The sequence below is a fragment of the Antennarius striatus genome, chromosome 10, assembly GCF_040054535.1.
Source record: "Antennarius striatus isolate MH-2024 chromosome 10, ASM4005453v1, whole genome shotgun sequence".
In the NCBI taxonomy this organism is placed as follows: Eukaryota; Metazoa; Chordata; class Actinopteri; order Lophiiformes; family Antennariidae; genus Antennarius; species Antennarius striatus.
The window spans coordinates 1,925,848-1,937,978 of record NC_090785.1 but is presented as its reverse complement, the minus strand read 5'-3'; the positions used below and the strand labels follow the sequence as shown (position 1 = coordinate 1,937,978).

Below are 12,131 nucleotides of genomic sequence, written 5' to 3'. Positions count from 1 at the left end.
TCGCGATTAAATGAGCATGCTGTCTTGATTTTATCATATTTGAAAGATAATCCTCCCTGGCTGAGCAATATATAGATATAAATATATAAAGAGAGAGCGTTCCTCACGTTTTCTTTTCTCAGATTCCTCATGTTTGGATTTTGGACGGCTTCACATTAAGAGTGTTTTTATTATCTCGTCCTAATCCAGTCCCCCCCCCCACCTCCAAGGATCCAGTGTTTTCCACAGCTGAGCACACACGCACCGTGGATTGGGTGTGTGTTTTTACTCAAACGTGTTATAGTTGATGCATCGGCGTAGATTCCTGAGGAGATCTGCAGGAGGGAACGACAACACGTTCGAGGTGGGAACGGATCTCGCTTTCCTCCGTCCCGGGTTTGCTCCCCCGGCCTTGTGCTCAATGTAAACTGATGCAAATCATCAAGCGTTGAAAAAACACCGCCGAGCCTTCCAAGACGTCCCCAAATCCCATCCTGCGACATTTCGTAACAAAGCTGAAGTTCCGTTTATGTTTGGAGGAAGTTCAGCGTTCCATTTAAGGAAGGATTATGAAGGTCGGCTCAAGCAGATGTCAGATTTTTCTTCTCTTCAGGTTTTTTCTGCTCCGCGGCTCATTTTCATCTGCTATTGATTTAAATCCAACCCCCCGGGGGGGCCAAGTAAGCCCCGTTTCGTCACCCGTTCTGGGAGAAAAATGGTCATATTTTCGCTCAAAATAGCATTTTCTCCTCTCCCGGATTCCACTCCTTAAAATAGAAGCCTCGCCGTGGAAGTGAAACCTTTGTGCGTCTAAGAACCCAGGAAGGACGCCTGAGAGGTTGGATTTCGGAGACGTTGAGCCCTTTTGATGCGTTGGAGCGATGTGGCGGTTTGGCGACAGATGGAAACCGGTGGCCCGGGAATTAAAGACAGCAGCGTGGATCTCACAAGTCACACACAATAAGACTCTTAATGTCGCTGTCGTTTCCTCTCCCAGCTTGCCGTGTCACAAAAACCAGGCTGGTCATGTGACCATAAAGTGTAGTACAGTATTTAAGGCACACCTCAAAGCCTTTAATTTTCCCAAAAACCAACAGTGCGCCTTATAGTCCAGTGAGCCTTATAGTCCAGTGAGCCTTATAGTCCAGTGAGCCTTATAGTCCAGTGAGCCTTATAGTCCAGTGAGCCTTATAGTCCAGTGAGCCTTATAGTCCAGTGCGCCTTATAGTCCAGTGAGCCTTATAGTCCAGTGAGACTTATAGGTCGGAAAATACTGTAGTCGTCACAGTTCTTCTGTTTTCCCCCCCAGGTTCTCCGTCTCTGAGCGGAACCGGGACGGTGGTGGTTCTGGTGAACGACGTGAACGACAACGTCCCAGTTTTCTCCTCGTCCTCCTTCCACACCACCATCACGGAGGACGCCCCGACAGGGACCGACGTGCTGCTGGTCAACAGCTCGGACGCAGACGTGGGCATCAATGGCGTCGTCAGGTATCCTCCACGTGAAGCAGTTTCCTGTCATGTAGTGTTTTCTAAAGTTTCTGTTTGCGTTTTAAATATTTATATGTGACCCGTGACTCAATAAATAGCTAACAGACAAATGTGGAACAACTGTTCCCTGCAGAACTCATGACCACCCGGGCCTGGACGTACAAACTGGCTTCATTTTGATCAAAGAAACACTGGTTTGTTTCCAAGGGTTTAGTTTTACAGTCCGGCCTCATAATGAAATGATTACCAACAAAAATATTATCAAACAGTCCTGAAATAACAAGAAATACAATATTAAAGTCCTTTAATCCAAGGTTTTATGTCATTTCTTGAATAGTCCGGACATTTCAACACAACCTGCTTTTAAAGACTGACCCCATTACTAGTTCAACAGAAGAAAGACGTGCAGGAAAAAGAAGAGAAAAGCAAGAATGCATCACAGGAATTACCTCATCGTTTGATCAGTTTTTTCCAGGAGCGCCTGAAGGAAACAGTTGATGATTTTTTTTCTTAAGATTTATTAGAAAAGTTACGTCCTTGCCAGACGGATTAACACACGAAATGAAATCCGACGTGCGGATGAGACTAATGAAGACGTTTTTAACAAACCAGAGATGTTTGTTCTTCTGAACACTTCCAGAAATCCGGTGCATTCGGACCATTTTTGGCCCACAACAGGACCCGGCCTCAGCTTTCCGTTCTACCTCATCCCCGGCTTTCTGAAATTCCAAGATGATGTTGCAATCAGTAACGGGAATTTGGGAGTTTTGGGGCAACATTTCATTGTTTTGGGGCAACAATTCCCAAGCAGGACGACGGGGTTTTTCCCACTGTAGGAGCTACTGGTCGGTCTCTCTCCAGCCTGGACGCCCATTCAAGTCAGACCCCTCCCCTCTCCTCGGTAGCCCCACCGGTTGCACGTTGGGGGGTACCGCAGCATGCTCCAGTTTCCCAAAACACAGTAATGAGGATGTTAATTGTCTATGACAGTAGGAGTGGTGCTCATCAGGGGTTCCGGGGGGGTTTGAGGACCTTAATGGAGACCAGAACCGGGATCCTTCAGTTTTTAATTTTGAGTCTTGCTGCTATTTTACGTGAGATCCAAACCTGCGTTCGTCTCTGGACCGACTTCAGACCACAAACATCTGAGGACACTTTATGCCGTTGATGGAATCCAAATAAGCTTTTGCATTCACACGTTATTCCGTAATTTGTCGCTCCCATCTCTGGAGGAGGGGGATTCCTTTACTTTAAAGTCTTTTCAAAATATGCACTGGTCTGAACATGTATGTGTCAGATTACGTTTATGTCTGGGACCTGCTGGAGACCTGAGAGATTAGGATGAAATATGATATTAGTTGGAACGCCGACGACCGTCGCCCCTCCATCCTGATCCTGATTTTATTCATCAAGCTCTTCCCATACTTTTATTTTTATTCCCAGTCCATTTATTTTCTTTAATCAACCATTTTTTTCATAGCACTAGACATTAAATTGAAAATACACTGAATTAAATGAAGAATTCTGCCAAAGTAATGCAGGAAACCGGGTGTGAAGTGGATCGACCAGTCAAACTGTTAGACGTCAAGCATTTGAGGTAGTCAGACATTTTTAACCCTTTAAAGCCAAACAGGTCTTAGTTGATATTCTCCACCGTTCAGGATTTTTGTACTTCTACATTAAAAATTTGACATTTGTTTCCGCCGATGTTTGCAATCAGACACATGCATCTGCATTTTCTATGTGAAAAAAATCTGGATTTAGCCATAGTTATACAAATAAAAGCTAATATATACAAATCTTCATATATTTTTTTGACAAATTTTCCATTGAATTTTATTTTCCAAAAGATTTTCTAGCAATTATTTCACAGTTCAGGCTTTATTTAAAGACGATGTGCTGAGATTGATTTAAGGGTCTGAGGCTTGACCTGTTGATTCACACGATTGTTATCCATCATTATTTACTCTTGAGACATCTGTAATAACATGTTTACCTACTGTAATACATATGATTATGGTGAATCTACCGAAACCTGTCATCACAGCGTCCTCCTCTTGACTTGTCTCACAGCTACAGCCTCACCGGTGGACACGGTCGCTTCTCCATCAACCCGGCTACCGGACAGATTATCACCAGTTCCCTGCTGGACCGCGAGAATCGGGCCAACTACCAGCTGCTGGTCGTGGCGACGGATGGGGGTCAGCCCCAGGGCCTGTCCAGCTCCACCACCGTGTCCGTGACGGTGGCCGACATCAACGACAACCCTCCCCGCTTCCACCACCACCCTTATGTTACCCATATTCCCGCCTCCACGGCAGCAGGTTTGCACCCGTTCATGTTTCCATAGTTCTTAGTCACTGTAGTGCTAAAACTATTACCACTAAAGGTGATTAATGTGTTTAGGGTCCCTGGTCTTTGCGGTCACCGTCACCGATGAGGACTCGGGCTCCAACGCCCAGCTGCACTACTCCCTGTTGGGGCGCAACTCTGAAAAGTTCAAGATCGACCCAGTCAGAGGCGCCATCACCGCCAATGAGAAGCTAACTGGAAGCTCTGAGGTCACCCTCACCGTCCGAGTCAAAGACGGCGGCGCTAATCCCAAAACGGACATGACCACCGTGACGGTCCGCTTCGTTACGGGAGGAAACTTCCCCGTCATCAAGCTGAAGGAACACGCTTTTACCTTCCCGGAGAACCAGCCGACCAACCATGTTGTTACCACGGTGACAGGGTCTTCTATGAGGGGTGGGCCTTTATCTTACTACATCGCCAGCGGCAACCTGGACTACGCCTTCCATGTTGACCAGCTGTCGGGCGAGTTGTCCATCAGGCATCCCCTGGATTACGAGCACATCCAGAAGTACGTCCTGTGGATCGAGGCCAGAGATCAGGGCTTCCCGCCGTATTCCTCATACAAGAAAGTGGAAATTACAGTTCTGGATGTGAACGACAACCACCCGGTGTTTGATCGAGACCCCTTCCACGCTGAGATACTGGAGAACCTCTCGCCTCAACGGGTGCTGGTCGTCTCTGCTGTCGATTTGGACAGCGGACCGAATGGACAGCTCGAGTACGCTATCATCGACGGGAACAAGGAGAACCGCTTCAGCATCAATAGAGCGACCGGGGAGATCAGGACCACCAGGCCTCTGGACCGCGAAAAGGTGGCTCAGTACAGTCTGAAAGTCAAAGCCACCGACCGGGGTTTGCCGCCGAAGACCACAGTGGTCAAGGTGTTGATCAGCGTCCTGGATGTGAACGACAACGCTCCCAGGTTCTCCAAGATCTTCAGCGCAACGGTGGCTGAAAATGCCCCTGTGGGGTACACTGTCACCAGGGTGACCACCACAGACGAGGACGCTGGCTCCAACGCCGTTAGCCGATATTCAATTACAGACACCAGCCTCCCGTTTAGCATTAACCCCAATACTGGAGACATCACCATAAGTAGACCGCTCAATAGAGAAGACATGGATCATTACATCGTCAAAGTGTCCGCGCACGACTCCGGCTGGACCGTGAGCACGGACGTCACCATATTTATCACTGACATCAACGACAACGCCCCCAGATTTAACCGCCCCTCCTACTATCTGGACTACCCCGAGCTCACCGAGGTGGGCTCTCTGGTGACGCAGGTGTCCGCCACCGATCCCGACGAGGGTTTCAACGGCAAGATCTTCTACTTCATTCGCTCCCAGTCGGAGTACTTTAGAATTAATACCAGCTCTGGAGAGATACTTGTGAAGCAGCAGTTAAAATATCAGAACTCAACAGGTGCCAGCAGTATAAATATAAACCGCCACAGCTTTATTGTCACGGCGTCAGACCGGGCTGTCAAGCCTCTGATGAGTGAGACTACAGTAATCGTAAACGTTGTAGACAGCAATGATAATCCGCCCGAGTTTGATTCGCCTTCCTACTTTACTCCTGTCACCAAAAGCGTCAAGGTTGGCACCAGGCTGATTAGGGTCGTAGCCCACGACAAAAAAGACTTTGGCCTTAATTCCGAGGTAGAGTACTTAATCACCGGTGGAAACAGCTCCAGTAAATTTAAGCTAGACAAAACAAGCGGCTGGATTACTGTCGCTTCCTCCCTTACGTCTGATATGAATAAAAACTTCCTCATCGACATCACGGCAAACGACAGAGGAAATCCACCTCTGTCAGCTCGGACGTTGGTACGAATTGCCGTCACTGAGGAAAACCACCACACGCCTGAGTTCTCACAAAGCCAAATCTCTGCTACCGTACCTGAAAGCCTCGCTGTGGGAACAGCAATAAGGACTCTGGCGGCTAGAGACAAGGATAAAGAAATGAATGGCCTTATCACGTACAACATAGCATCAGGAAATGACAACGGTCTGTTCTCCCTTAATGGTAAAACCGGAGTGTTATCCTTAGCTCAGCCCCTAGACTATGAGGAGAAACACCAACATGAGCTCAGAGTCTCAGCCACTGATGGCGGCTGGATTTCCAAAACCAGCTACGTCTCCGTCGTCGTCCGTGTGACTGACGTGAATGACAACTCTCCCGTGTTTGACCCCGATGAGTACTTCCCCATCGTTCAAGAGAACGTCCCTAGTGGCACCACCGTGGTGAAAATGAATGCCACGGACCGCGACTCGGGAGCCAACGCAGTCATGGCGTATGTAATACAGTCATCAGACAGTGACCTCTTTGTCATTGACCCCAACACGGGTACCATCACCACCCAGGGCTTCTTGGATTACGAGGCGAAGCAGGTCTACCATTTAACAGTAAAGGCCTTCAATGTCCCAGACGAGGAACGTTGCAGCTTCGCCAACGTCAACATCCAGCTGAAGGGAGCCAATGAATACGTACCCCGCTTTGTCTCCAAACAGTACTACTTTGAAATATCTGAAGCCGCTCCAAAAGGCACAGTGGTAGGGGAAGTGTTTGCCAGCGATCGGGACCAAGGGGATGATGGAGTGGTTTACTACCTCATTTTTGGGAGGAGCAGAAGGAAGGGCTTCGGTATTGACAGGAAAACCGGTCAGATTTATGTCACGGGTACACTTGACCGTGAGAAAGAGGAGAAGATTTCCCTGAAAGTGTTGGCGAAGAATGCCGGGAGTATCCGCGGCGCCGATATTGATGAGGTTTTTGTGAATATCACCATTCTTGATGCCAACGATCCTCCAGTTTTTACCCAGGAACTGTATGACGTGCAGGTTAGCGAGGGGCTGTTGCCGGGCGGTCTTGTTACCTTCGTGAGCGCCCAGGATTCAGATTCTGTTCCAAGCTGGAGCAGATTTTCTTACACCATCGCTCCTGAGTTTGACAAAAATATTTTTAACATCAATCCAAAAACAGGCCAAGTGTCAGTGGCTGCAGCGCTGGACAGAGAAACCACTCCAGTGTACAATCTAGTCATCTTTGCGGTGGACACCGGCACGCCACCCGCAACCGGAAGCACAACCGTGATTGTGAATCTAGAGGATATAAATGATAACGGTCCAACTTTGACAGCCACTTACGCAGAGGTGATGGAGAACCAGAGAGCTGGCACTGCGGTGACAACCTTAACAGCGTCGGACCCAGATCTTCCACCCAACCAAGGGCCGTATTTGTTCAGCCTCCAGAGCTCTGGATCTGCCCACAGCTACTTCAACCTTAGTCCAGCTGGAGTGTTATCCACCAGCAGGGAGATCGACAGAGAGCAGATCAGTGACTTCTTCCTTTCCGTCATAATCAAAGACTCTGGCGTGCCTCAGATGTCGTCAACGGGCACGGTTCACGTCAAAATCAACGATCAGAACGACAATCCTTCAGAACCGAGGTCCATGGAAATCTTTGTCCACTACTTTGGGAACATGTTCCCTGGAGGGTTGTTGGGAGATGTCAAACCCCAAGACCCTGACATTCAGGATAGGTTTCACTGCTCGCTTATCCCTCCATCCTCCGGTCTGTTTAGCATCCCAACCGGAACGTGCAACCTCAATTCTAAAGCTCGCTCTATGGACGGAACTTTTGAAATAACCATCCGTAGCAGTGATGGCGTCCACGGCTCGGTTAGCAACACAGCTCGAGTTCTCTTTATGGGTTTCACAAACGCCACGGTGGACAACAGCATACTGATCCGGCTGCAATCTGAAGGAATCAAAAGCTTCCTCACCAATCACTACCTCAGTTTCCTACGCATTGCCAACTCGCAGCTAGCCGGTCTCGGCACAGGGGTGCTGCTTTATGGAGCATTTGAGCTCAACAATCAGACTTTCCTCATGGCAGCTGTGAAACGGGGCCACGGACAATATGTCAACCCTAGCGGTGTGGCTACATTCTTCCAGAGTATCAAAGACATTTTACATAGGCAGAGCGGAGTGCAAATAGATGCGGTGGACCATGATCCTTGCACGCGCAACCCGTGCCAGAATGGAGGCAGCTGCAAGAGGCGTCTCAGTGTCGGGCCTGGTATGAAGACAGAAGAAAGTGTCCCAGTGATCCTCGTGTCCAACCACCCCCTGCAGCCCTACGCCTGCAGCTGCAGGCCGGGGTACACGGGGGCTCTGTGCGAGACGGACATCGACGAGTGCCAGCCATCGCCCTGCCACAACGGCGGCACCTGCCACAATCTGGTGGGGGGCTTCTCCTGCACCTGTCCTGAAGGTTTCACTGGGATGGCTTGCGAGAGGGACGTCAACGAATGCCTTTCCAATCCCTGCAAGAACGAGGCCATGTGCCAGAACTTCCCGGGAGGTTTCAACTGTCTCTGCAAGTCCGGCTTTGCAGGTATACTGTCACATTTTACAAAGTCTCACGCTGGGAGGCCTAAAAACGCATTCTGACATTTACACAATAATGCAGTCACAGAGCTCCAAAGAAAATATCTGCTTCTGAATGTCTCCGAGAGGCGTCGTCGCCATAGCGCGCAAGCACAGCTGCCAAAAACGTTTGGTTTTTCATGTCGGGGGGGGGGGATCAGATGGGATGTCCATCAACCTGCCATGTTGGCTTTAATAAATAACATGATGACTCCACACGCAGCTATGACCACACACAGATAGGTTTCAAACTGTTTACAGAAGGATTTCTTAATCAAGGATCCGCTCGTTCAGCTCTATTGTTAGTCGTATGACGAATGGGAAGCTTTATAAAAGATCCAATCAGGCCTTTTAATTCCGCGATGTAATCAATATCCCGCGTTACTACCGCTTGATAAAAGGGGGGAAGCGTCATTTGAGACCTGCGTGTTATCCAGCTGCCTGACTCCAGCATCTGAAAGGCATTTCCAAAAGCAGGCCATTCGCCTCCAGTCAGGTCATTACTGTCCATTTATATTATGAGCATAAAAAAATAACCACAAATCTTTACGTTTCATCAAGATAAATGACCATCCGGAAGAAATGCACCTATTGACCTACAGTAGTTTGCCTGCCCTCGCTGTGAACTCCCAACTTCCTGTTTTCCCTGCCGGGGGTTTTCCTGCCAACTTATCGCAGGATTTAAAGCTTAAAACGTGTTTGCAGAAGCTCATTGTCAGTTGTTTTTTTTTATTGGTTTGCTACCATGCTTCATTTGCCGCCCATTATTTGTGACCAACTCATTCATAATGTCCACCTATGTGACGGAACTTCATGCATAACGCAGCTGTTTGTTTTCCGGCTCTGAAAAAAAAAAAAAATCAAGAGGAAGAAGAAGAAAAAACAAAAAACTTTTCCGAACGTAATTTGATCTTGTAATGAGTTTGAAAATCTGGTTTTCCTTTGTGAGAATAATCTGCCAGTTGAATGAGCTCATTTCTGTTTTCCAAAAAAGAAAGTTTCAAGATGTTTTGGATCAAGTGATGTACGTACGTACGTATGTACGTACAGTAATTTTGATCAAAAAAGCAGGAAGAAACTAAAATAAGTGGAAGTACAGTAACGGCGAAAAAACATGACGTTACATCTTCCTCTGGTAAATTTTGACTATTTTAACGAAAGGTTAAATATTCCAGGGGTGAACTTTGGAGCCCAGATATTTTCTCAGTGCCTTTCTCAGCTGTGAGGTGATGAAAGACTTGCATGACTCGGCCTTTGGGGAGGGTGAACTGCGTTTCCCACAAGGCTTTCCTGTGTTGTCTGCCACCTCATCCATTTTCATTTGTGTTGTTCTGTGAACCCAGGCAAAACGTGTGATTCCATCATCAATCACTGTGAGTGTAACCCTTGTTTTAATGGCGGGTCCTGTCAGAATCGAGTGGATGGATATTACTGCCACTGCCCATTTGGTAAGTAATGATAGGAAACATTTTGGGGGCATTAGTTAAACCCCAACAACAAAATTTATTTATCTGTGATTTTATTTTGTTTTTTTCTGCGTATTTCCATCAAAATGATCCGACTTTGGTGATTCATGTTCATTTCCCTTTAAATACTGAAGGTTTAATATCGCTCCATCAATATTCTGTTTTATCTTTGAGTATTTTTATCGCGGCAGCGCCGTGAATCATTCATCGGCCGCCTTTTTTTGAGTCGTCCTCCTCCGGTCTGTTTTTGTCCTCAGGGGTTTTTGGCAAACACTGCGAACTCAACAGCTACGGCTTTGAGGAGCTTTCCTACATGGAGTTTCCGTCTTTGGATCCCAACAATAACTACATCTACATCAAGTTTGCGACCCTGAAGAGCAACGCGCTGCTCATGTACAACCACGACAACCAGACCGGAGACAAGGCCGAGTTCCTGGCGCTGGAGATCTACGAGGGACGCATGCGTTTCTCCTTCAACTTGGGGAGTGGAACCTACAAACTGATGACCATGATCAGAGTGTCGGATGGGCAGTTCCACACGGTCATCGCCAGGAGAGCTGGGATGGTAAGAACGTCTTATTTCATCCTAGAAATTACCTTAGTCTTATATTTTCGCAGATTTTTTCTTTTTTCTTAATACTTAATACTAAAAATAATAATAAACAATAATAATAAATAAACATAAAAATAATAAATAATAAATAATAAAAATAGTAAATAAAAATAATAATTAATACTTAATACTACAAAAATTATAAAAAGTAATTTTTTTAACTAAAAAAACTACATTAAAAAAAATACTTTTTATGTTTCTAGGAGTCTGACCATGACAGAGAATCTTAGAAATGCCACAAGGTATGACCGTAAAACATAGGTTGTGCTCCATCCTGGGATTTATGGCTGAAACCTGCATCTAAATTTGGCTTTTAAATTCTTTTTTGCACCATCAGATGATAATTAAACTCCCCCAAACCACGAGTAGCTCAGCTTATGGTTTTCATGGTTTGTAATTATATTTTACTGCTAGTTGTGATTTACAATACAGGCTTCCAAGAAGGTTGAAATTCTGCCTCCTGTGTTCTGAATGGGAAGGCTTCCCTCTGCCAGCAGCGCCGTGGCAAGAAAAAAGGGGAAGGGAAAAATCCACCTCGGTTCTGTCAAGACGTCCGTAACGTAGCTCTCCTGCTGGACTCCAAATCTGTCGTTTCCCAGCGTGCACTGAGAGTTCCATAGGAAGCTGGTAAAATCATTAAATTGTCAGTTTTCAGGTGGTGAGGAGTGACGGGATGGAAAGGAATACAGAGCGCTTTGAGAGGCGTGTGATGCTGCGTTCAATACCCGGCAAGCATCAATGTCGTCCAGTTGGTTTTATTTCTGGGCAGGCAGTGTTTTATTGTCTTATTATTGTCACACATTAAAACCTTGGTGCAAATGGACTCAGTGCGTCATTAACTTCCTGTCAGCTGCGTTCCTGACGAAGTCCAATTATCACTCTGCTGTTTTTTTTCTCAGCGTCTCGGCTCCGAAATGACCCGCGGCACTCGTTGGCTAACTCCATCCAGCTGATATTTGCTATAATGAAGTGGTTTATTCTATGTTTTTTAAATAGGAAAAACCTGCCTGATGGGAATGAGAGCAGTAAAAAGCCAAACAAACAAAGTAATGGGTCATTAATCCGAAATAATGGGCTGAAAGAGGCTAAAATTCGGGAATATTAACGAATGAGCTCTGAAGGTATTTTCCCGCTACTTTCAGGCGTTGCGATATTCAGACATGTGGTTGAATCAAATCTGAATCTAAATTAGCATTAGCATTAGCTTTGACTTGGTTCTTGTTTGGTATCATCTTCATTGTGATTGGATAAACTCTAAGCTCACCTCTGCTAACCTCATTAGCATCATCCCTGCCCAAATATACCACCAGGTGTTCCCTCCATATCCGCGATGACTGGTTTCATTAGCTTTGGCCGATTAGCAACGGAAGCTCATCATTAAGATTTTCATTATTCAATTATTGGTCCTTGGAAACATCATAAACGCGGAGCAGGAAGCGACGTTACGATGCTAATGCCGTTACCGACAGGAGAAACGACCTTCACCGGCGGTGCTTCGTCACGTTTCCTCTGCGTTGCACATCACAGGAACGTTCAGTGGAGGAATTATCCCTCCGCCGCGGCGCCGTTAATAAAATCAAGTGGCTCATGGACGCATCACGGAAGCGTCCTGCTGCTCCCGTCCTCCTGAGTGTGTTAACGCGTGACTGTGTGTGTGTGTGTGTGTGTGCACCCCAGCCCGGGTGGGGGCGGGGTCATGACCTCCTGGATCCTGGCCGCTCTGGTCCGTGTTTACTCAAGATCCAGGAGAGGCGGCGGCTTGATTGCGGCGGTTTTTCAACACTTTCACACAGTT

The 12,131-nt window shown here is 46.9% G+C and overlaps 1 protein-coding gene across 1 annotated transcript in view; it reads left to right on the top strand.

The window, feature by feature from the left end:
- The window catches only part of fat4 (FAT atypical cadherin 4), an 87,302-nt gene that overhangs the window by 63,887 nt on the left and 11,284 nt on the right, over nt 1-12,131 (top strand). Inside the window, exons 7-11 of the mRNA XM_068324912.1 lie at nt 1,289-1,469; nt 3,543-3,793; nt 3,876-8,225; nt 9,601-9,705; nt 9,981-10,288. Of these exons, the coding sequence (XP_068181013.1) occupies nt 1,289-1,469; nt 3,543-3,793; nt 3,876-8,225; nt 9,601-9,705; nt 9,981-10,288 (5,195 nt within the window). The remainder of the gene's footprint in view (nt 1-1,288; nt 1,470-3,542; nt 3,794-3,875; nt 8,226-9,600; nt 9,706-9,980; nt 10,289-12,131) is intronic.